The sequence below is a fragment of the Mustela nigripes genome, chromosome 17, assembly GCF_022355385.1.
Source record: "Mustela nigripes isolate SB6536 chromosome 17, MUSNIG.SB6536, whole genome shotgun sequence".
Taxonomy (NCBI): domain Eukaryota; kingdom Metazoa; phylum Chordata; class Mammalia; order Carnivora; family Mustelidae; genus Mustela; species Mustela nigripes.
In genome coordinates, this window is record NC_081573.1 from 5,739,961 (window position 1) to 5,764,377 (window position 24,417).

The 24,417-nt window shown below is 52.2% G+C and overlaps 2 protein-coding genes across 6 annotated transcripts in view; one reads left to right on the plus strand and one right to left on the minus strand.

Moving 5' to 3' along the window:
* Nucleotides 1–1,823, minus strand: part of PPP1R15A (protein phosphatase 1 regulatory subunit 15A) — a 3,357-nt gene extending 1,534 nt beyond the window's left edge. The window contains exons 1-2 of the mRNA XM_059381607.1: nt 1,584–1,823; nt 1–885 (exon numbers count right to left, since the gene is read on the minus strand). The exon at nt 1–885 is cut by the window's left edge and continues 687 nt beyond it. Coding sequence (XP_059237590.1) covers nt 1–876 — 876 coding nt within the window. The 5' untranslated portion in view covers nt 877–885; nt 1,584–1,823. The remainder of the gene's footprint in view (nt 886–1,583) is intronic.
* Nucleotides 1,824–3,308: 1,485 nt separating this feature from the next.
* PLEKHA4 (pleckstrin homology domain containing A4) lies at nt 3,309–24,302 on the plus strand. Of its 5 annotated transcripts, none has more exons than XM_059381603.1 (20): nt 3,309–3,850; nt 4,301–4,390; nt 5,737–5,844; nt 7,180–7,252; nt 7,346–7,446; nt 7,608–7,717; nt 8,955–9,170; nt 9,612–9,819; nt 10,392–10,466; nt 11,578–11,625; nt 11,763–11,843; nt 12,000–12,149; nt 13,370–13,468; nt 15,085–15,225; nt 16,221–16,320; nt 16,393–16,469; nt 21,916–22,077; nt 22,966–23,024; nt 23,400–23,512; nt 23,850–24,302. In XM_059381603.1, the coding sequence occupies exons 2-20, from the start codon at nt 4,307–4,309 to the stop codon at nt 24,107–24,109; spliced, it is 2,265 nt and encodes a 754-aa protein (XP_059237586.1). In that variant the 5' UTR covers nt 3,309–3,850; nt 4,301–4,306; the 3' UTR covers nt 24,110–24,302. The 5 variants fall into 5 exon arrangements, with proteins under 5 accessions (XP_059237586.1, XP_059237587.1, XP_059237585.1 ...); XM_059381604.1 differs by having other exon boundaries at nt 9,651–9,819; XM_059381602.1 differs by having other exon boundaries at nt 3,309–3,704; nt 9,540–9,819.
* Nucleotides 24,303–24,417: the final 115 nt, after the last annotated feature.

Sequence of the window (24,417 nt, forward strand, 5' to 3'; positions counted from 1 at the left end):
TGGGATGGAAGAGGGACCCTCAGCTTCTCCCTCCTCCTCAGCTGGTTCTGTATCACTGTTCTCATCTTCTTCCTCTGTGTCCTCTCCTGAACACCACTCCCAGGCCCCGGTGTGAAAGCCTGAAGATGAGGGGGAAACACAGCTCTTTCTGACTTCTCTGTTCTCTGTTCTTTCTTCCTCTGTGGCTTGAACCCCTTCTTCTCCAGCACAGTACACCTGAGCTTTGGGCTTGGATCCCGGAGATAAAGGGGCAGTAGGTGTTCTGGCAGCTTCTTTGTGTACAGCTTCCTCCCCCTCCTCCTCCTCCCCTGCACCACACTCCCAGAGTGATGGAGGAAAAGAGAAGAACGTGACCATTTCATCTTCAGCAGCAACTCCTTCCACAGATGGCTCCTCTCCACGAGGTTCTTGCAGGGTTCTTAGAAGGCTGGGGGACAGGGGAGCAGGCTGGCCATTTCTAAATTCACCTCCTTGCTCTTTAGGGAAACTGGCTGCTTGGTCCCCAGCATATTCTTCGTCATCAACATCTGAAAGTTCCCAGGCTTTAAGAGGAGAGCGGTTGGCTTTTAAATCATGGCAGGCCTCCCAGAATGCTTCTCCATCCTCCTCAGCTGCTCCACTGTCTCCAGTCTCCCCTTGAAAGTGCCTGACCCAGGGGGCATGGCAGGTGGCCGGAAATGTCTTGGTTTCTCCCCCCAGGCCAGCTTCTCCCTGATCAGCTTCGGTTACTGCTTCCAACAGCCAGGGTTCTGGAGGTCCTGGGCCCCTCAGGTGGCTCCAGGCCCTGCTGAGAAGGCCCATCAGTGGGGACAGGAGGAAAAAGGGGTAGGTTTCCCTCCAGGAGGCACAATGATGGGGCACTTGGCCTGGGGCCATCTGTCTGGGCTGGAAATAAACAAAAGGAAATAGAGTTTAGAAGTCACGTAGGGGAGAGCATCAAGGGATGACTGTGAGTCATAGCAACGGAAATAGTAACAAATAGCAACAAGAGATTCCTGTCCCACATTCCTTGCTGATCCCTGCCACTCCCATCTCCAGCAGAGGCCCAGTGGTTCCCACCTCTCTTCTCTCCATACCCAGGAGTCTGAGCCAGCCCCCCAGCCTCTTCTCTCAGACCCAGAAATCCCACACCCCAGAACTGAGAATACAGGTCCTCTACTTGGTCCCCTTGGGGACAAGGTCCTAGTCCCTGGCTCTCTCATCCTCCTGAGGATCAACAGATCAGGCCCTCATCACTCTCCTCCCTCTGAGACTCAAAAGTTAAGACCTCCGCAGGGTACTCATGAGTACCCGGGGACTCATGAGTCTGGCTTCCAGAACCCTCCTCTCGCCAGGCTCAGGCCTCCAGGCTCCCAATTTCTTCTCCTTCCTTCTCCATGGAGTGTGTCCTTGTCCCATCTCACCCCAGACACAGGAGTCTGGGCTCCCAGGCCCTTGTTCCTCAGGACCCCGGAGTCCCGGCCTCAAACCCTCTGTCTTGGTACCCAGAAATGTAAACTCCCTCCTCACTGACCAGGAGTCTGATCCCCAGCCCCCAATTGCCGGTGGGGGGGCGGTACCAGGCGTTCGGACCCCTCACTCACCGACTCAGGGCTGCGCCTCACCCTGGGGGCAGGAGGGCCGGCTCGGGTTGCCACCAGCGATCGCAGATCTGGACGACTCGGGAGGCCAGAGGGTTCATCTCGCCCTCCGGTGCCGGGCTCGGGGTCTCAGGTTATCACCTGCGGGGGCAAGCACTGTCGCAACGAAAGGATACGGGGCTCCTGTCGTAGGTGGGTGTGATCCACAGCGAGGTTGGGAACAGACGCGGCCCGCACGGCTTTTATAGGCCAACGCGGCCGCACGTGATGACGTCACGAGGAGAGGCGGGGTTTCGAAACGAAGGCGTCGGGGCGTGGGGTGGGGTGTGGGGGGGGAAGGAAAGTGAGGTCGGAATTCTCGCGGAGATTCCGGGGGGTTTTGTGTGACGATACCGCGGCGTTTCCGAACGCGGCCACGCCCCGAAATAAGCGAGCTTGTCAATCAAACACGGGCACGGCCTCAGCCGCTTGGGCGCTCTCCAAGCTCCTTTCCGGGTGGGAAACCGGCTTCCCGCCCGGATTTAAAAAGCAGGCCACAGGCTAGAGTCTCCCACCGTCACTACCGGTCCGCTTCCTTCCTGGTGGGGCAGAGCATTGTTTTTTCACATTCCGTTTTCACGGATGAGAAACTGAGGCTTGGGAATGCCATGTGCCCGAAGAAGTGGCCACAGCAGAGTCTAGATGAATTGCAAAGGAGAACAAGAATGTAGCACCCTGAAGGCAGGCACTTGGCTTTGCTCACTAATTTTTTTCCCTCAGTGCCCAGCACATAGTAGGTGCTCAACAAATATTGGGTGAGTGCACTGGAAACCAAAAACTCAGACTCCCCTTCCTGGTCTCAAGCACAAGTTTCACCCACTTGAGACGCAGACAAAAGCTCATACACAGGGTTGCCTGGGAGGCTTAGTTGGCTGAGCGTCTGCTTTGGCCCACGTCATGATCCCGGGGTCCTGGTGTCAGGCTCCCTGCTTAGCGGAGAGCCTGAGTCTCCCTCTCCCTCTGTTGTTCCCCTGCTTGTGCGGTCGCTCCCTCGCTCGCTCTCTGTCAAATGAATAAATAAGTAAATATCTTTTAAAAAAGAAAAAAAAAAAAGCAAGCTCATACACAAATTGAAATCCTGCCTGGGCAGAATCCACTGAACCTTACCAGGCCCAGGGACACACTCCCAATTCCCTGGCCCATCCCCTTTACCATGATTTTGCTCCTCGAGATATGCCCAGGGACCGTGTCTCCCTCCAAACGGGGACATCCTCAGTCCAGAACACAATTATCACCTGGATCCCAGGTAGATGTTTGACCATGGCCTCCTGACTCTGCCCTAGTCATAATCCAGGAATCCAGGGTCACTCCCTTTTCCTTGGAAAACCTGGACCCATTGGCTCAAAAACACATTTCTCGCTGCCCAGCTCCACTAACCACTCAGGAGTCCTGACTCCAGGTTCACAGCTTGTCAGGGACCCAGAAGTCTGAGCCCCCTTTAGTTCCAGGATCCCAGCTACCTCCCTCAGGGTGCCAGTGACCCGGACCCCAGAGTTGTCGGGGGCCCAGCTCCTCCTCTTCACAGAGGAATCCCAGTCCAGCAGGGACCCAGGAGGCAGGGGGCCCCCCCGCCCCACCCCTGGGCGGTGGGGGCAGCTGAACTAGGGGTCAGGCTTGGAAGTTGGGGGGGAGGCCAGGAGGGGCGGGGTCAGCCGGGATTGGAAGGGGAGACCGCAGCGTGGGCGGCTGGCTGGCCGACCAGCAGGGAGGAAAGAGAAACGGAGAGGGGAGGAAGACAGAAAGGGAATCTGAGGGAGAGGAGGAAACAACGTCGGTGGGACAGAGAGAGAGAGAAAGAGGAAGAGCTTGAGGGTGAGGGAGAGAGAGGGGGAGAGAACGAGATGGAAACCTGAAGAAGAGAGACTCTGAAAGTCCGAGGGGGAAAAGATCTGGGACAGAAACAGAAAGACTGAAGGGAAAGTCCTGGGTGGAGGGGGCGGGGGAGAGAATGAGTGAGAGAGAGACTGGAGGAGACCGATTAGAGACGGAGAGGCAAGGTGAGGCTGGAGGCAGAGACGCTCTGAAAGAAGGAAGAGTGACCAGAAGAGAGGAGAAACAAAAAGCAAAAAAGGTGTGAGTGAGCAGGTGAGAAGGGAGACAGGTCTGAGAGGTAGCCCCACCCCCCACCCCCTATCCCCCGCCCCCCGCCAGCCAGAAAAGGAGGGATACCGCAGCTGGGGGCCCCAGCACTCACACGGCCTTCTTGCCCCGTCCTTGGGACCCCAGAGCTGGTAAGTTCCCGGGCTGGCCTGGGAGGGACTGCCTGGGTGCACATTCCTGGCAACCCCGAGTTTGGCAGGGATAGCTGGCGTGATGCGTGTGGGCGGCGGGAGACAGGTAGCTGGGGGCCGCTGGGAAGAGGCAGAGAATGGGGGCTCCCTGAGCACAGAGAGGGTCAAATTCCTGGCTAGAGTGCAGGGGGCAAGAATAAAGGAGCCCCTATTCTCTGTCTTGGGCGGCAGACAGCTGCCCCTTCCCGCAGCTGCCAGCGCCGCCCACCTCTCTTGGCACCGCGCTCGGTATGCAGTCCCCGGCCTGGGCCTCCCCCAGCCCCCCAGTCCCCAGACAACGGGCTCTTTCTCCTCAGCCTCCTCCGACCTGCAAGCCCCTGACCCTGTCTCTGTCCGCAGCCGGGTCAGCTGCAGAGACAGGCACACAGCCCCTTTCTTTCTCTCCCCAAGCCCTTGATGGAGGAGGGCAGACCTCGGAGCAGCCTCAGCCTGGCCAGCAGCGCTTCCACCATCTCCTCGCTGGGCAGCCTGAGCACCAAGGTTCGAGCTTCTTGGAGGGGCCGGGGAGAAGGGTGGAGCTCTGGGCCGCCCCATCCTCCTGTTTCGCAGCCCTGGGGGTTGGGGTTCCATGCCAACCCAAGGGCTTCCCGTTGCTAAGGGTAAGGATCCTTAGAGATGGGCTTGCCCACACCCAGTAAGGTCCCAACTGCCCATCAGCCCGAGCTAGGAATTCAGAGGCACTCCCAGCTGTCCCCAACCTTTGGATTTTCCCAATTCAAGCAAAGTAACAGTCCCGCTGCACTCCAGTTGCTAAGACAGGACTACTCCCCAGCCACGAGGCTCCCTCTGGGAACTCAGGCTGTGGCTACCCTTGACTGGGACTGAGAACTCACTCCCTGTCCTACCTCTAACCAACCTACCCAGTTGTGAAATCCGATAAGGAAAGACCTTTTCTCTGACGATGTCTCCAAGAGGTCCGAGAAACCGGCGTCACAAATTGTCACCCAAAGTTCACTCGTTTCCTTGTCCTCTGCCACCTTCTACTCATTTCCAGTTTCCCCAGTTCAGAATCTAGAGATTTGATCCCAACCTTGGTCAGCGCCATCCCGTAGGAAGTCCTGTGGGACTCTGGCTGTGGACACCTGAGATGCCTGCATAGATGGGACAAGGGCTCCATCTGTTGTGGGGGGAGGGGTTGGGAGTCATCTCTCTGCCTTGATGGTTGCTAGGGATGTCACTCCCTGGCATGGAGACATCCTCCTCAGCTGACCCATCCAGCACCCAGAACGTGGCATGGAAGTCCTCCCTGGTTAAGAGGGCACCTCCCAATAGTTCCAATTCTTTTTTTTTTTTTTTTTTAAGATTTTATGTATTTATTTATTTGACAGACAGAGATCACAAGTAAGCAGAAAGGCAGGTAGAGAGAGAGGAGGAAGCAGGCTCCCTGCCAAGCAGAGAGCCTGATACGGGGCTCAATTCCAGAACCCTGAGATCATGACCTGAGCCGAAGGCAGAGGCTTAACCCACTGAGCCACCCAGGCGCCCCAGTATTTCCAATTCCGATCCCAAAGACTGTACTACACTTCTGGCTCTGGTGGCCAACAGCATCCTCTCCTTGGCAGTAGACCAGTAGACCCTTGAATCCCGTCCTTCCGCCTTCAGCCAGTAGCTTCTTCCTTTCCCCCAAACACCTCCAGCCACGCATTCAGACTAACAGCTCTGTACCACGAATATCCAGTTCTGATCTCAAAACTCAGTTTCTTCCTTGGCTTGGTGTCTAAGGGCAGCCGAGCAAGGGCCTCAGGTTGCCTTCCCCCCAACCCCCAGCACCGCCTCCCCAAGCCCATGTGAGGCCCCGTTCATTTCTGTCCTCCTTCTCTCCTCAGAAGCCTCCCCGGGCAGTAAGCAAGGTGCATGCCTTTGGGAAAAGAGGCAATGCTCTCCGAAGAGATCCCAACCTCCCAGTGCACATCCGAGGCTGGCTTCATAAGCAGGTGGAGTGAGCATGAGAAGGGGAGGGACACCGAGTGATGCTAGAGGCTGGGCCCCTGGCTGTCCACTGTTTCTCTCCTTCCCAGTCTCCAAATGCCTTTCATTTTTTCTGATGTGACTTCTCTCCTTTTTCTGTCCTTGCTCCATGCACCCGTTCATTCCACAAGCACTTCCTGAATATCCGTAATGTGCCAAGAGCAGATAAGACTAACTAGTATCTATCGTACGTTCAAGAGGGGTTGGGGCAGGGACAGGTACGACAGTAGCCTATTTCGATTCTAGGAATTGTTGGAATTGCTCTGAAGAAATAAGACAGGAGGATACGCACACAAGTGGCAGAGGGATGAGGCTGCCCTTTGACTCTTGGTCAGGGAAGGTGTCTCCGAGATGACATTTGAGATGAGAACGAACAGACAAGAAGGAACCCACCATGCTAAGAGCTGGGGGGATGGAGGGAATCTGAGAACAAAAGGCTTAGCCTAAAGCTTGGTGTTTAGAGCCAGCCAAAGGTCGAGACAGGAGGGATGGCAGGGCAGTGGTTCCCAACGTGTCCCTGCTAGGAACTTGCTGGAAATGCCGACTGTCAGCTCCCACCCACCCTAGATCTATGGACTCAGGAACTCTGAGGGTAGGACCCAGGAAACTGTATTTTAGCAAGCTCCCCTGGTGGTTTTTGTGCAGACCCATATTTGAGGCTCCCTGCAAGCCAGTAAAAGAGGAGAAGGAATTCGAGATTTATTCTGAGTATGATGGAAGGCTCTGTTTTGAGCAGGGGACTCCCACCATCTGACATAATTGAAAAAGATCCTACTGACTACAGTGGGAATGGATTGGCGAGAAGAGGGGCACAAGGTTGGAGATGGAGTGGTTTTGGCAGAGGAGATGGGAGATGCAGGATTCAGATTATGGGTCCCAGTACCACCTTCCTGGCCTCTGTGTCTCAGACTCCAGAAGAATCCCATCAAAAGTCTGAGTATGTAAAGTTCTGGCACACGGGCTGTACAGTTGCCTGTTCCAGCCTTCTGGTAACTTCTCAATCCCCAATTGACAGATGAGAAAACACAAGTTCCTAGCCAGGAAATGACTAGTCTAATGGCATAGTTTGAGGGGGCGGAGCTAGGAGCCCAACTCAGGTCTGACTGTGTCCAGAATCCTTGTGAGCTCAACCAACCCCTGTACACCCTGTACAGCTCTCGGCTCACTCTGTTGCAGCAAACACGTGTCTGTTTCTCTCCTCTTTCTGGGTTTATCTGTCCCTGGGTGTCACTGTCTTCACTTCCACGTTTCCGCTCCCCACTACCCCTCTACTCAGACCTCGCCTCCCGCTGTTTCCCCAGGACAGCTCTGGGCTCCGGCTCTGGAAACGCCGCTGGTTCGTCCTCTCCGGCCACTGCCTCTTCTATTACAAGGGTCAGTGCCCCGGCTGGCACAGGGTGGACGCCCCCCCCCCCCTTTTTCCTTTAGCCTCTTGTGTGTTGCCTGATCCCAGCCCATCTCTTGCAGACAGCCGCGAGGAGAGCGTCCTGGGCAGCGTCCTGCTCCCTAGCTACAGCATCAGGCCTGATGGGCCAGGAGCTCCCCGAGGGCGGCGATTCACCTTCACCGTGAGTCCGTCCATCCCCCGTGGGCACTAAGGCACTGGGCCTTGGGGGCAGCCATGGGAACATCCATTATTGGAGATAAAAAAGCCTTGACCAGGGTCCATGGCATCCTCCTTTTTAGAGGGCCCGGGCGTCCAGATCCCCAGTTCTCTCTCCCCTCGCAGGCTGAGCACCCAGGCATGAGGACCTATGTTCTGGCCGCGGACACTCTGGAGGACCTGCGGGGCTGGCTGAGGGCGCTGGGCCGGGCCTCAAGAGCAGAGGGGGACGACTTGTGAGTATAGTTTCTGGCCACGCCCCTGACCTGCACTTCTAATCCATCTGATTAGCCCCAGCCCCTCCCCTTTAGGTCCTGCCTCTTCAACGTCCAAACACGCATCTTCTAGCTAAGGAGCTCCCGCCCTTCAGGTCCCAACTCCAGGGAACTTCTGCAAAAAGTCTTTCTCTTCTAAGCTCCGCCCACCATTTTTTTGTCCAGCCCTTCCCTTCATCAATATTCCATACTCTCTGATTGGCTCCCTCAGAAGTCCCCGTCGGGGGTGTCATCCCTGTCTCCCCCCTCCGACCACTCCCCACCACTCTCCCCACCCCGCCCCTCACTCGGGTTGCTCAGTGGCTTAAGCCTCTGCCTTCCCGCTGCTCAGGTTCTGATCCCAGGCTCCGCATTGGGCTCCCTGCTGAGGAGACCCTTCCCGCCCCTCCCCCTCTGCTTCTCTGCCTACTTATGATCTCTCGCCTTCTGTCAAATAAATAAATAAAACCTTTTTTTAAATCTTTTTTTAAAGGATTTTATTTATTTATTTGACAGACAGAGATCACAGGTAGGCAGAGAAGCAAGCAGAGAGAGAGAGGAAGGGAAGCAGGCTCCCGGTTGAGCAGAAAGCCCGATGCGGCGCTCGATCCCAGGACTCTGGGATCATGACTTGAGCTGAAGGCAGAAACTTTAACCCACTGAGCCACCCAGGCACCCCAAATAAATAAAATCTTAAACAAAAAAAATGTCGGGCGCCTGGGAGGCTCAGTGGGTTAAAGCCTCTGCTTTAGGCTTGGGTCATGGTCCCGGGGTCTTGGATAGGGCTCTCTGCTCTGCAGGGAGCCTGCTTCTTCCTCTCTCTCTGCTTGCCTCTCTGCCTACTTGTGATCTGTCTGTCAAATAAATAAATAAAATATATTTTTAAAAAGTCTCCACCCCCAAGGCTGCTACTTAAGTAACGATCAAATATAAAAAGAAAGGCTTTTTTCAAACTCCGTCCTCCTTTCCAAAGTTTCAGTCTGGAGACTCATAGTCTGGGAATTTGGCCTCAGTGACCCCAGAGGACCTTGTATCCCTGCACTAGTCATTTCCACACTTGAGGCCTCAGTTTTCCCATCTGCAAAGAGGGAACAATGATTTATAATGCACCATTTACCCTTTAAACTGTGTGGGTTCCCCTTTGCTCATCTGTGAAATGGGAATATGGGCTGTTACGAGGTACAAAGGAGTGATGTCTTTTTCTGTGCACACTCGTTAGTGGTCGACCCAGGTCACCCCCACGTCCCCAGCCTGGAGAGGGCCCTGGTGGCCCTGGTGGTCCCCCAGAGGTGAGCAGAGGGGAAGAGAGACACAGCTTAGAGTCACCAGAGGTGGCTCGGCTCTCCAGACTTCGTGGACGACCTGGGCTGCTCACTCCCAGCCCCACAGCCGACCTCCAATCTGGACCTCGGATCCGGAGGACCAGGAGCCCAGAGTGAGTTGAGGGAGTCTGGGGACAAGAAGGCTCCACAGGCCACAGCTTCAGAGGAAGAGCTATATTGGGGGCGTGGTCTAAGAGAAGACCAGGGACTGTGGCTGATTCAGGGCGTGGCTTAGTGCTCTCTTCCTTCAGTGGATGTGAGTTGCTGGAGTTCTTGTGGGTCAGAACCCATAGGGGGTAGTCTGAGGAGGAGATGCCTCAAAGGTGGAAATTATTCAGGATCAGGCTAATAGAGAGGGATTCTACTCTAGAGGGACAGTGAGACACTGAAAGGGGATATGTACATGAAGCTGACTGGGTGGGTAGTGGGCTGAGGAGGCTCTAGTTCACCCAGTTTCCCGATTGATTCTCTCTGCCCAACAGCCTATTCACACCCCTCTCTCGCCCTCCCTCCCCTCTGAGCCTTCCCCGGCCCCGTTCTGCTCCTGTGCGCAGACCCCCTCCATCCTCTGGTGACACAGCACCTCTTGCTAGACCCCATACCCCTCTGAGTCGCATTGATGTCCGGCCTCCCCTGGATTGGGGCCCTCAGCGCCAGACACTCTCCAGGCCCCCAACTCCCCGGCGAGGACCCTCCTCTGAGTCTGGGGGAGGAAGACCCCCCAGGAGTCCCCAGCACTGGAGTCAGGAGGCCAGAACACAGGTGAGCAGATGGGCATGGTCTGTCTTTCCAGGTTGGTCGGCGGCCATGGCCCCCTTGGCATCATGGAAATTGTGGTTCAACATAATCACAGCTGGCTTCAGATACGAGGGAAAGGGGACTTCATCTCCCATCAGTTCTCAGGGCAGTGTTTTCAAGCCAGCCTCTGGCCATTACACCTTATGTATTATGGGGATTGTAGTCCAGAACACTGTCCTGGACAATGCCAGGAGAGGTAGTGGGGATTGCACCTGTCTTGTGTCTCCAGTTTATCTTTCCAAGATGGAATTGTAGGCCCAGAATATCCACAGTTAATCACAAATGTGGGACTGAAAGTAGATTGCAACATTTATGGACCCTTGGGGCAGTTTTGCCAGGTTTCTCCATTTATTATCATCCCATGTGTCCCCGCAGTGGCACAAAGCTGGAGAACAGGTAGTTGAGGAAGTTGCAGGGGGCCCGTTCTGAACCTCAGAGACTCTCCTAAGTCACACCAATTCTGGATGCACCCACTGTAATATCAGTTACTAAAACATGTGAATTTTGAAACATCTCTATTTCGTTATTCCTCCCAGGCCCCCTCTGGCTCCTCCACATATCTCCAACTACCCCCGAGAGCTCCCGGGACACGGGCTTCCATGGTTTTATTGGTAGGTGTCCTTGGTGCCTCGAATCTGCCAGAACCCCCTTCCTTGTTTTCTTGGCTATGAAGGATGTCATCTCCTGGACTAGTGTGCCTAGAGAAGATTGGATATTTTAAGGTCCCTTGACCGATGCTTCCATTAGTTTCCTAGGACTGCCACAAACTGGGTAGCATACATATAGAATATCTTTCCATTCACTGATATCATCTTCTAGGTATTTATTTCAGTTTTAAATTTTGTTTTCCATAGAGCTCTTGTATACTCTTAGTTAAGGTAACTCCTAAATTCCTGATAGTTTTTATAGCTATTTGAATGGCATCTTCTTTTTTTTTTTCAGATTATATCTTCTAGCTTCGGATGGTGTAGAGATAGACTATTGATGTTTGGAAACTCGTTTTCACCTGGCACTCTTGCCGAATTCTCTTATTCTTTTAAAAAAAAATTTTTTTTTTAAGTAATCTCTACACCCAGCATGGGGCCCGAACTCAAGACCCCCAAAATAAGAGGCACATGCTTCACTGACTGAGCCAGCCAGGCACCCCGAATTCTCTTACTCTAATCACTCTTTGATTTCGTTGGTTTCTCTGGGTCGATAAGCATATCATTCCCATCCTAACACTTTTATTTGTTTCCTTTTTCTTTTCTTATAGCATAGGTCAAGATCTCTAAAACAGTGTTAAACTGTAACAGTAGTAGCGAGCATCCTTATTTTATTTTCAGTTGTAAAAGAAATGTCTAAATGTTCTCCACCAATTATAACATCACTGAAGCTTTTTGGTAACAGAGTCATTGGATCTTCCTAAGGCCAGGAATTTGGCAGGTGGTCTACCGAGGTTTGCTAAAGCTTGGAACAAAGCTAATAAGGGGATGCCTGGGGGGCTCAGTCAGTTAAACGTCCAACTCTTGATCTCAGCTTAGGTCTCTATCTTAGGGTTGTGAGTTGAAGCCCCAGGTTGAGCCCAGAAAGAAAGAAAGAAAGAAAAAAAAAGCTAGTAAGAAGAAGGGTGGGGGGATATGCGAATAGAAGCAGGGCTTGAGAAACAGGGCTTGACTGAGCATTGAGCTACAACAAAGACTGTCTGTCTATGTGACACCTGGCTTTTCTCCTTTTCCCCAGCCGGGTCCCCCGCTGGATTCAACTTTTCACCAAAGCTTGGAGACAGATGTAAGTTCTCTGTGGTGTAAACCCTTCCAAGTACTCAGAGCTGGGGGGAGAATGCTTTAGATGGGGTGGGGTGTGGCAGGGAGGATGGGGAAGAGCCAGATCTGGTCCATAAGCTGCTCCTGTTCTCCTTTCTCCAGACTCTGTTGACCAAATTGTGTGGGCAGGACCGGCTCTTGAGGATGCTGCGGGAGGAGATAGACCAGAGGCAGGAGGAGAAGGTGTGAGGCTCTGAGATGGGGAGGGACATTTGGCTTCTCCACCTGCCTTTCCCCTCCTGCTCTCCAGCATGCCCAGGGATTTGGGAGGACACCTTTTCTCTCTTGCTGGGGCCAAATGTGAACTCAGAAGTCTAACCACCTTCCCTCTCCGCGCAGGAGCAGCTGGAAGCAGCCTTGGAGTTGACCAGGCAGCAACTGGGCCAAACAGCCAGAGAGGCTGCGGCTCCAGGGAGGGCGTGGGGGCGCCAGCGCCTCCTGCAGGACCGGCTGGTCAGTGTAAGGGCTACTCTCTGTCACCTGACTCAGGTGAGCATCTGGGAAGGGGTGTGCACTCCTGCAGAGGCTCATGGGAAGGTCGTTCTTGAGAATTCCACTGCAAGGTTTTCTGGATAAATCCCCTCCAATTTTCTTTTTAGGGGGGTGAGGGGCAGAGGGAGAGGGAGAGATAGAATCTTAAGCAGGCTCCACGTCAGTCATGGAACTGGACCCCAGGCTCCATCTCACAGCCCTGAGATTGTGACCTGAGCTGATTTCAAGATTGGAGCGCTTCACTGACCCAACTGCCCACGAGCCCTCCCTTTTCTCCTCCTCCCCTCCCCCTCCCCTTCTTTCTCCCCCCCCCTTCCCCACCCCTCCCCTCCCCTCCCTAAGTTTTAAATCAGTCATCTTGACAGTCTTAGAGGGTGAGAGGCAAGCAGCCAAGAAACAGCAGACCTAATTTAGTGGTTTGAGAAGGTGAATTTGACGTGCGCTTCCTTGCTTTGAATCTCAGCCCCTACTTCCTACTCATGGTAGCTGTGTCACCTTAGGGAAGTTACTTAACCTCTCTGGGCCTTAGATGCCTCTTACATAAACCTGAAGTGATAAATATAGTATTTACTTCATGGACTCCTTGCAAGAATTTCATAAATACATATATTTATACACAACATAATAAATGCATATTTAACACACATATTTTATGTATTTATCTTATAAATATATATGTAATATATAAATATAAATTTACATATAAATATATGAATACCTAATAGGGTAAGAAATGTTAGTTATAATTATTACTTGTAAAATGGAGATATTAATAATACTTACCCCGCGTGAATTAAACGAGAGTTGAGAATAGTGGCTGGCATGTGGTTAAGTGCCTCATCACTGTTAGCGGCGGTGATGATGATCGCGATGATGGTGAGGCTTCCCAGGGGCACTTGGGGCTTATTATCTTGACTCTTACAAGAACTTACTGGATCTGTAGAGTTTACCACCCTAGTGTAGTCCAGAAGTAAGCAGAGAATTCAGGGAAATCTGTTAGTTGTCAATACTAGCGGATCATTGGAATGACACGTTCCATAGAGACTCTGGGAGTCTAATAGTCTGAGTGAAGAGGCTCTTGGGAGTTGTAGTCCATAGACGCCCCAGGGACCCTGTTTCTCTTCCTCCTTGTCAACTGGAAAAAAAAAATGGGAGTCGGGAAAGATCTGGTGGGTGGACGTACTAATCCTGTGTCTCCCTCTTTTTTGGGACCCGAGGAGCGGGAGCGCGTTTGGGACACATACAGCAGCTTGGAACAGGAGCTGGGCACCTTGAGAGAGACCCTGGAGTACCTGCTGCACCTTGGTTCCCCCCAGGTATGTCCCCCGCAAACTCCACCCTCTCTGCCATCTTGCCCTGGAAACCCTTCAGGGCATTAAAGCTCCTCCCACTTCTTTTGAAGCTCCTCACCCCCCACCCCCCCCACCCCCCCCACCCCCGCTTTCCTTTCATTCTAAACCCCTTATTGTTTCCTCAAATCCTGCCCTTTATTTTAACACCTGCCTCAGGTTCGGAACCACTTTCCCCTCTGGTTCTAAATTCTCTCCTCTAATTTTGGAGCTCGGTCCTCCAGTTCGCAGCTCCACCCCTCAGCCCTGTCCCCATCCTGCGTCCTGACTTTTGTTGTTATATTTATCCTCTGGAATTTCTAGTTCTAAATCCAATCCCTTGGTTCAAGCTCCACTTCTGAAGTATAAGTCCCCTTGCTTAGCCTCAGGCCCACTTTTTTTTTTTTTAAGATTTTATTTTATTTTTAAAAACGATTTTATTTATTTATTTGACAGACAGAAATCACAAGCAGGCAGAGAGGCAGGCAGAGAGAGAGGGAAGGAGGCTCCGCACCAAGCAGAGATCTCGATGCGAGGCTTGATCCCAGGACCCTGGGATCATGACTTGAGCTGAAGGCAGAGGCTTTAACCTGCTGAGCCACCCAGGCACCCCAAGATTTTATTTTTAAGTCATCTCAAAACCCATGGTGGGACTGGAACCTACAACCCAGAGACCAAGAGTCACGTGCTCCAGGCGCCCCTCCCCACCACTTCTTCAATCTAAGATGAATAATTGAGTTTCTAAATCATCTATCTTTAGTTTAAAATGTTGACTTCTTTTTTTCAAGATTTATTTTAGAGGGGGGGAGGGGCAGATGGAGAAGGAAAGGGAATCTGAAGCAGACTCTGGGCTGAACCCAGAGTCGGATTCGGGGCTCAACCTCATGACGCTGAGATCAGGATCTGAACTAAAACCAAGAGTCAGAGGCTTAACCAACGGTACCACCCAGGTGCCCATTAAATATTGACTTCTAGGGGTGCCTGGGTGGCTTATCTGATTAAGTATCTTGACTCTTGATCTCACATCCTGAGAGGTCTTGATCTCTTCCCCTGCATACATAATCCATTTATGACTCCATAAACAGAGCCTCACAGGGACACCTGGGTGACTTAGTCCGTTAAGCATCAGCCTTTGACTGGGGTCATGATCTCTGGGTCCTGGGATGGAGCCCTGTGTTGGGCTCCCTGCTCTGCGGGGAACCTGGTTCTCCTTCTTCCCCTGCTTGCTGCCCCCCGCCACTTGTGCACTTGCTCTCTTACTCTCTTTAATAAAGAAATAACATCTGGGGTGTCTGGGTGGCTCAGTGGGTTAAGGCCTCTGCCTTTGGCTCTGGTCATGATCCCAGGGTCCTGGGATCGAGCCCCGCATCGGGCTCTCTGTTCAGCAGGGAGCCTGCTTCCCTTCCTCTCTCTCTTCCTGCCTCTCTGCCTACTTGTGATCTCTGTCTGTCAAATAAATAAATAAATAAAAATCTTAAAAAAAAAAAACAAAAAAAAAACCTTTAATAAATAAATAAATAAAGCCTCACTGATTTCAGACCCAGTTCTAACACTCCTGGCATTCTCCCACCTTTGAGTAACAGATTCCTTTCCTTCCCCCCAAGGACAGAGCATCAGCTCAGCAACAGCTATGGATGGTGGAAGACACGCTGGCAGGTCTGGGGGGCCCCCAGAAGCCACCCCCTAACACAGAACCTGACTCCCCATCCCCTGCGCTTCAAGCAGAGAAGTCATCAGAGAGGGAGGTAAGACTCACAAGCCTCTCTCTCCACCCCCAGCTTCCTGTCTCATCTGCCCTGGCCCAACTCCTCACCCACGCCACCTTCTTCTCTCTTCCTTTCTTTCTCTCAGCTAACCAACCACAGGCAAGTGTTGTAAGCTCCAGAAGCCTTTGTTTCTTTGCTTGTTAGATTGTGATCGTAGTCCAGCGGTGTGCTCCAGCCAGCTCCCAACACCTCCTAAGAGCCACTTGGGCGCATCTCCTCTCAACACCGTGTTCAGTGATTTCCTGTTGGTTGCTTGAAATTGACCATGGTGGCGATATTTGCACCACAGAGATTGGCGATCGCTACGTATCGGGGCTGTTCTCTCCCGGAGAGACATTTACTCAGCATTTACGAGACACTGCTGATCATAACCCCCAACTTGTAGGGTTCTGTAAAAAGGAGAGATGATGATTAGAAAGTGTCAGACATGGAGTAGGCCCTCAGCAGGCAAGAACCGCTGTTGTCTGAGCTGGCTTAGAGTGGCTGTGTTCCTTGACCCTCAGATCATGCATCCGAGAGACCCGGGTTCAGATCCCAGCTCTGCCATCTTTGTGATATCACTCGTTGACTTTGTTCTTGGAGCCTTGGCTTCCCCGTCTACTAAGTAGGGATGATAATGGCCACTTTGTAGGTTTATGGAGGAGATTTAATGAAATAATGCAGGTAAAGGACTTATCACAGCTCCTACTGCACAATCATTACAAAACCCGTGCTTACAATGCCTCGCCACGTGTCAGGTGCTGTTCTAAGTGCCTTACGTGTATGGACTCAATCCCCATAGCAAAGATGAAATATGGCTGGCCCAGAGAGGTAAAGTGACTGGCCCAGGGTCACACAGCTCAAAATGCCAGAGCTGAGATTTGAAAACAGACCAGTTTTCAGTCAGATTCCTATTGATGCTGTGTCTCCATTGCTGAGTGCCTGACAACTAGTAAGAATGATGATGATAAGTATTCCTCTCCTGACCCCTCCAGAGCCTGTCTGAGTCATTGGAACTGAGCTCAACCCGGTTGCCTGAGGCTGACTGGGGGCGGCCCCCTGGGGGCGACAGAGACCTCTCCAGCCCTTGCTCAGGTGAGCTTCTGGGGCTGGATGGGACTTACTGGGCATTCCCTGGCCTCACCAAGTCCCATTCTGCCCTCTCAGGTCTTGGATCACCGAGGATCTCCCGGGCTTCCAGCCCCGAGAGTCGCCGTCCGGCTTCCCCACAGGCAGGAACCAAGGTAGGGGGGTCCATCTCCACATCCTCATGCCCATCTTTAACCCTTAAAGGGTTAAACCTGACTGCCACCCACTCAGGGGGAACAGCTGCGAGAAAGGAGCTCAGAGATCACACCCCAGGGTAGGGAGAGTGAGATTTGTTGAGTGCTGGGATTGAATTTTGTCTTTACCACTTCTAAACTGCGTGACTTGGGGTCGGTTATGAAACCTCTCTGCCCGTGTGTGCCCATCTGCAAAATGGAGCTCTTGGCAGTAACCCCCTCACCCCCCTACCCCCACCCACCTCTGCCTAGAACTGATCTGAGGATTCAAACTGGACTTCAAGCTAAGGTTGAAAATAGTGCTTAGGGACACCTGGGTGGCTCAGTCAATTAAGCAGCTACCTTGGGCTCAGGTCCTGATCCCAGGTTCCTGGAATTGAGCCCTGCTTCTGACCCTCTCTCTCCCCTTCTCCCTCTCCTGCTCCTGCTTTCTTTCCCCATGTCTCTCTCAAATAAATAAAATCTTAAAAAAAGAAGAAGAAGAAAATAGTGCTTACGTGTGGTAAGGACTTCATTCATTCATTTGACAAATATTTATTAAATGTCCTCATGGCTGGGGGTGCCGGGGTGGCTAAGTTGCTGAGCATCCCATTCTTGGTTTCGCCTTAGGTCGTGATCTCAGGGTCCTGGGATCGAGCCCCGAGTCAGGTTCTGGGCTCAGCTCGGAGTCAGCTTGAGATTCCCTCTTCCTGTCCCTCTGACCCTCCTGCTCATGCTCTATCTCTCTCTCTCAAATCAATCAATCAATCAATCTTTAAAATATCTATATATCTTTATTTATATCTTGTCATGGTTGTCCAAGAAGGTAGCCAATAGCCACATGGGACTATTTAAATTAAAATGAAATAAAATTTAAAAATCACTCGCACTCACTGCATTTCAGGTGCTTAGTGCCCCCCCCCACCCCGTGACCAGTGGCTATCCTTCTGGACACAGCAGATACAGAACATTGCCACCCTCCAGAAAATTCTCTTGCATAGAGCTGTCCAGGCGCTGAGGACACAAATATGAACAAAGTAGAGAAAAAAAAAAAATCCTTCCCTCATGAATCCGTCATTCTAGCGGGAAGAGGCACATAATAATCAACTTTCTCTATACTATTTTAACGTCATGAGTGCTAAAGAAGTAAAAACAACATGAACATGGTGAGGAGGTTTGGGATGGCAGAGGAAGGGGTGCAATTGTAAATGGCTTGGTCTGGACCAGTGACGTTTGTGCAGCCCCCTGAAGGAGGTGAGGGAGCGAGACTTGGGTGGAAAAGCGTTGCAGGCAAAGGAACAGCCTTTGAAGAAGTTCTGGGGGGAAGTGGGGAGGTGGAGGGTGGTTGTGAGTTGGAGGGGTGGGGGAGTGGGCTTGCCGTGTTGCCGGAGCCGCTAGAAAGTCAGAGTGGCTAGAACCGAGTATGGGAACGAGGGGGAGAGTGGTGGAGAGAAGAGGAGAGATAGGTATTGGGGTTGGACGGTGTTGGGACTGTGGTTCAAGGGGAGTCCCAAGGAGGGTTCTTAACGCTGGCGACCTCTGCCGGCCATGCGGGGAACAAGCTGTGGGGTGACCACTGAGTGAGGCAGGAGACCCGTTGAGGACAGTCCAGATGGAAAATAACGGTAATTCCCACTAGGTTAGAAGAACTGGGTATGTTGAGAGGGAGGTAGATTCTAGTTACACCGCTCTTCAAAATGTATCCAAAACCCTGGGAACCATATTTAATTCAAAATGCAAAAATTTGCAGATTCTGGGGACACCTGGGTGACTCAGTCCATTAAGCATCTGCCTTTGACTCAGGTCATGATCCCATGGTCCTGGGCTCGAGCCCCAAGTCAGGCTCCCTGCTCATAGGGGAGCCTGCTTCTCCTTCTCCCGCTCCCCCTGCTTGTGCATGCTGTGCATGCGCTCGCTCTCTCTCAAATAAATAAAAAAAAATATGATTAGGCAAAGGATTTGCCAATTCTAGGCTGGTAATAGGATTCACATACTGTGTATTATATAAGACGTCTAGCGGTGTCTGGCACAGAGCCCTTAATCAGACACATTACATTCCTCTAGCTATACATATGATGATTCGTACTTAAATGGGATTCAGTTTATAAATAACGTCTCAATTTAAATTTGTGGTTTTTAAAAATAGAGCACTGAACAACTAAATAATCGATTGGGTCAGAGTGGAATAAAAACCCATTATGAATATGCACTTTTTCTTTCTTTTCTTTTTTTTTTTTTTTTAGATTTCAGTTATTTATTTGACAGAGAGAGACACAGGGAAAGAGGGAACACAAGCAGGGGGAGTGGGAGAGGGAAAGCAGGCCTACCCTGCAGGGAGCCTGATGCAGGACTCGATTCCAGGACCCTGGGATCATGTCCTGAACCGAAGGCAGATGCCAACGACTGAGCCATCCAGGTGCCCCCAGGGCAAACCATCTAATTCCTAAACATCTCCTCTTTTTTTAAAAAAATATTTTATTTATTTATTTGACAGAGAGAGAGATCACAAGTAAGCAGAGAGGCAAGCAGAGAGGAGAGGGGAAGCAGGCTCCCTGCTGAGCAGAGAACCCGATGCAGGGTTTGATCCCAGGACCCTGAGATCATAACCTGAACCGAAGGCAAAGGCTTAACCCCATGAGCCACCCAGGCGCCCCAACATCTCCCCTTTTAATCACCCTGTGAAGTGCTTTCCTTCCCCGCTGAAGTCCCAGACACTCCACCCCCTTCTTGGTTCAGAACGACACACATAACCTCATTTTGCACATCCACCTTTAGAATTTCCAAATCTGTGTGGATTCCCCTTGCACATGCTATTAAACTGGAATTTCTTCACTTAATACTATCCTTTGTCAATTCGATGCTTGGTCTGGCTGGAAGGACTCTTGATGGGCACAGGAATTTTTGCTCCCCAACAAATGATCACTCATTTCACCTTTTCTTCCATGGGAAGTTTCTCCCCTGTGCCCCCAATGTCCTCAACATCATCAAGGGGTCATCCTCTTGAATCTCTGACTGTCAAAGTAATGAATGCCCACCTGGCGGGTCACTAAGTCACTGCTAGGTCCAGCATGGGCTTCTTATATACACCTGACCACTGTGGGTGGAAATAACAAGGCTGGGGATCATCTTCTCACCAGACCCCAGATCTTTGCTTGAGGACTTTGGGACAGGAGGTCCCATACGTTTCACTTGCAGTGTCATTTTATTATATTTTATTTTTAGTTTTTTTTTTTAAGATTATTTATTTGGGAGAGAGAACAGAGCTAGCAATAGAGAACACGAGTGGGGAGTGGAGGGGCAGAGAGAGAGGGAGAAGCAGACTCTCCGCTGAGCAGGGAGCCTGACGCAGGGCTCAATCCCAGGACCCTGGGATCATGACCTGAGTGGAAGGCAGACACTCAATGACCAAGCCCCCCAGGCACCTCTTTTTTTTTTTTTTTTAAGATTTTATTTATTTATTTGTGAGAGAGAAAGCGAGAGTGAGAACGCACAGTCAGACAGAGTGGCAGAGGGAGAAGCAGGCTCCCTGCAGAGCAAGGAGCCTGATGTGGGACTCCCAGGACGCTGGAATCATTACCTGAGCCAAAGGCAGCCGCTTAACCAACTGAGCCACCCAGGGGTCCCTGCCCAGGCACCTCTTGATCGAACGTTTTTAAAGCATGTCTGGAGCTTCCTTTATTATTGCAGATACAAAACAGTCTGTCCTGTCTGTCGTTTCTGAGGAGGAGAGGCACTGTGTGATTCTCAAAGGGGTGTGTCCAGGTGGGGGACAGTCAGGGCTGCTTTGAATAAGGCTGAACCAGTCACGTGGTTCTGGGGACTGTGGCTGTTTACAGCTCTGGGATGGTGTCTGTTGTGAGTTCCAAGGATTTTGGAGCTAAGCAAGGACAGTGATATGACTGGGGAGGTGGAAGAAGGAACACCCGCGGGCTGTGTTTGGTCCACGCTGGGGCAGAGGTCACTGCCTGGAGGCTGCAGCCCAGAAGCTTCAACGGTGGGTCTCCGTGTCAGAGAGCTCCTGAGGGCAGCAGCCACTTGGGGTTTTTTAATAGCTGCGAGTTTATCTTATCTGTGGCTCGCAGACATGGGACACTGTTTCCTGGAGTCCTCAAAGCAGGCAGGCTGTGAATGGCTACAGTTTTCTGCCTATGTGGGCTACGTCTAAAACAAGTCCGTGTGTGAACCTTGGAATTTGGTGATGGCCGGTTTGGGGCCATCATTTTTACAGCAGGTGGACCTGTGACTCACAATGGCCCTGATCAGGGCAAAGCAGAGTAAACAGCAGCGTTTGGCCCTCCGCTAGGCAGCTGATCCAAGGCGGCTCCCTAGAATCCTCTAGGTAGAGGCTGCAGCTAAGAGTTCTCTGGTTTTGTTTGTTGAAGTCCAAAAGCATGCCCTTGGGGAAGGCATGTGGGAAGGGGTCTGTTCCCAGGCATCTTGGCTAGTGGCAAGAGAACTCCAGGTGGCCCCTGGCATTCTCACTGTATGTGTCTGTGTCCACATGGCCCCCCTTTCCTGAAGGATGACACGTCTGCGGCCCAAGAGATCTGTCCGCCTGGTTCTTGCCTGAATGACAGCCTTCCTGCATTTCGTCCCCAGCCTTTTCCCCTTTAGTTCAGGCTGGTGGCATTTCCGATGAGCTGACTTCCCAGATTTGCACATCACATGCCTAATCTCTCAGCAACACTCTTGGGATTCTCTCCAGAGTTCTGGTTTCCTTTGAGTGTTTTTTTCCTCCTCCTTCTTCTTTGATTTGTCTCTGTCCTCCCGCATTTGAAGTTCTTAAGTCTAGAGGGCCATGGTTCAGGTGTCAGTGAGGCCAGGCTTGCTCTGAAAGGTGCTGGGGAAGCATCTGTTTCAGGCCTCTGTCCTAGCTTCTGGAAGGTCCTTGGCTTGTAGCCACGCCCCTGGACTTACCACATGGCGTTATGGCGCTGTCCCTGTGTGTGTCATCCATCTGGTTTCGGGAGTGAGAGAGAGAGAGCTCCGAAAAGCCCTTTTGAAGGCCAATCCAAAAGGATCCTCGTAACAATTTAGTGAATGTCTGTCATTCCTCCTTCTGTTGAGTCTAAGCTGACTCAGAGTTGTTTTTCATCACCAGGAACTGAGAGTTGACAGCCTGGCTCCTGACTACCAGGGCTAGAAAGCTGAGAATGTCCAGGACCTGTGGGTGTTTGTTAGGCTGTGGCCTAACAAGCAGGGCAGCTGCTGAAAATGAGGCCAGAGAGGCAGGGAGGGCCTCAGAGACCTTTGTCCCGAGAGTGCTTGGAGACCTGGGAGACCTGCCTCAGCTCTGGCAGCCTAAAGATCCCTCTGAGTCTAGGGATGGAACTTACTGGAAAGGGCAGGACTGGAGGCTGAGTAGTTCAGGGAAGAGAGAAAGAGGAGCCCTAAAGTTGGGGCCTCAAAGTGTTTCTCATCTCCCCAGCGTTCCCTCGCCCGGCCTCGGATGAGCGCTCAGGAGCAGATGGAGAGAATACGCCGAAACCAGGAGTTTGGACGGCCTCTCCCTCGCCCAGCCTCCCCCCGGCTTCTCACTCTGGGAAGGACGCTGTCGCCTGCCAGACGCCAGCCTGACACAGAACCAAGGGTGAAGGGAACAGAGGGTGCAACGTGGGGTGGTGGGGTGGTAGTGGGTCCTCCGTGCCTAGTGCAAGCCTGAGTTTTCCCGTCTGTGAAATGGGCATTTCCCTCCCTCTTTTCCCAGAGCTGGGATTCGAGGTTCACCCCAATAAGTTCCTGTGCTGCTGATGGCTCCCCTAGGGGGGTGCAGGTGGGGGAAGCAGAGACCTCTTCACATCACCAATGTTTTTCCTTCAGGACGGGGGTCACAGTTCAGGACTGTGGGTCCCACTTTTTTTTTTTTTTTTCATTACTATGTGTTATCAAAGGGGAAAACAATGAGCAAGTAAGGGAATGATTATATTCATCCTGTCGCAATGGGGAGAGCATTCCAGATCTGAAGATGAATGTCGCGGCCCATGGTTTCATCTGAGACTTTTCTAGGGAGTAATTAGACAAGTCATAGGTGGGGTGATTTTACAGCTGGGATTATTTTTGTAATCAGGAGACATCTCGGTTGAACACCGAATGTTTATCTCTGTGTCTAGTTAGTTTGAAGGGGATAAGCAGTTCAGCTAATTCTTTATGAGCCCAAAATTGTGAATTTGGAGGGCCCTTTCCTGGCCTTGTTGTAGGTAAATTAGGGGGTGGTCATCTGTCAGTCCTGTGGAGGTCATACAAAGGAAGAGAGGTTCTGTGGTAGGCCATTTCCCGGAAGCCAAAGGGATCTGTATTGGGGGGTGGGGGTGGGGCAGATTTTCTTAATGCTTGCTGTTTTCCAGGAATGCATGTAAAGTTAAATATTGTCTCTGAGGCAATTTCACTCCCTCTCAGAGCCCCCCTCATTTCGCCCTCAAAATGAGAACATGGGAACTTCCTGGTGAGGAGGAATTTTAATGCCCCAATTCCTTTGCAGCCAGTCCAGGGACACTCAGGAGCCCCCAAATGGCTCAGAAGCTCTGGATCCTGGAGCAGGTAAAGAACTGAGAGTGAGGCAAGAAGGAGGAAATCAAGTGGCCAAAGAAAAGCATTATTATTGCTGCCTTTTGAGTACTAAAGTACAGACTGCAAAACCTTTTAGAGATGCTTGACTTCCTGGGGCATCAGAAAGCATGAGAATTGCAGTTTCTCTGGGTCGGTATCAAACTCCTGCTCCTGTGTCAGGAAAGGGGGTGAAATTTAGGGAGGGCTAGACTCACATCCCATGAGGCACACAGGTGTTTTGAGGGCCACAGCCTGTTTAAAGTCTTTTAGGAACACGGGCTAGGGACTACAATTCCCAGAAAGACAAGCGTGCACAGTGGAACTGGCTCCCTGTAGATGTCCCCCAAATCTCTTTTTTTTTCCTAGTCCCAGGAATACCACCCCTTATTTGCCGACAGCCGAAGGGCACCGGGAGAGAGTCCTCAGCCTCTCTCAAGCTCTGGCTACTGAGGCGTCGCAGTGGCACAGAATGATGACAGGTGAGGAGGGGCTGGGGACCTTGGATTCCTGGGTTTGGGGGAAGAGGGAGCCAGAGCCTTGGAATCCTTGGTTCCGGTCAGGAGGGTTCTGAGAGCTGCTGGGATCCTATGTCCGGATGGGGAGAGCGCCCTAGAGGGTTTGGGGGTTCCAGATCCCAGGCAGGAGGGGACAGGGGTTTGGGATCCTGAGTCTGGGGGTGGGAGTGGGGCCAGACTTGTGGTCTGAGAGAGGAAGGGACTGGGGGCTCGACTCCCGGGTCTGAGAGGAAAGGCCCTGGGGGTCCAGACTCCTGTGTCCCAAAGTTTGCCATTCTCACTACCCACTCGTGCCGTCCAGGTGGAAACTTGGACTCCCGAGGAGACCCTCTTCCCCCTGCGCCACCGCCTCCGTCAGACCCCAGCCCCCAGGTGACCTCGCCCCCCAGATCTCCAGTGGCTAATTCCGGCTCCGCGGGGTTATCCCGCGGAGGTAGTGGGCGCGGCGCAGGCCCCGCCTCCTGGGAGCCCACTTGGGAATCCGGGACCGCCCCTCCCGCCCTGACCCAAGAGGAGGCGGCGTGGCCTCTGCGAGTCACGCTGCTGCAGTCCAGCTTCTGACCCGCCGGCGCGCCGCAGCCAATCGGAGTGTGAGGGCATGGCCCGGAGGTACCGCCCAGCGATCTGGAGCCACTCAGGGCGCCTGGAGGCGTGGCTCGGTCCCCTCTGTAGCCAGGAGAGGGAGACGTTTCTATGGCCAAAGTTTGGTTTTCCCAACGCTTGTCCAAATTCGGATTAAAACTTTGAACTTTTAGTCAATAGCTTTCTCTCTGTCTGTTTGGGGTTGTGACGCGGGGTCTTTTCGGGGCAGAGCTAGAGTTGTGGACTCCTGCGTCCTGAGGGTCTGGAACCTGTAGGTCTGACCTGGA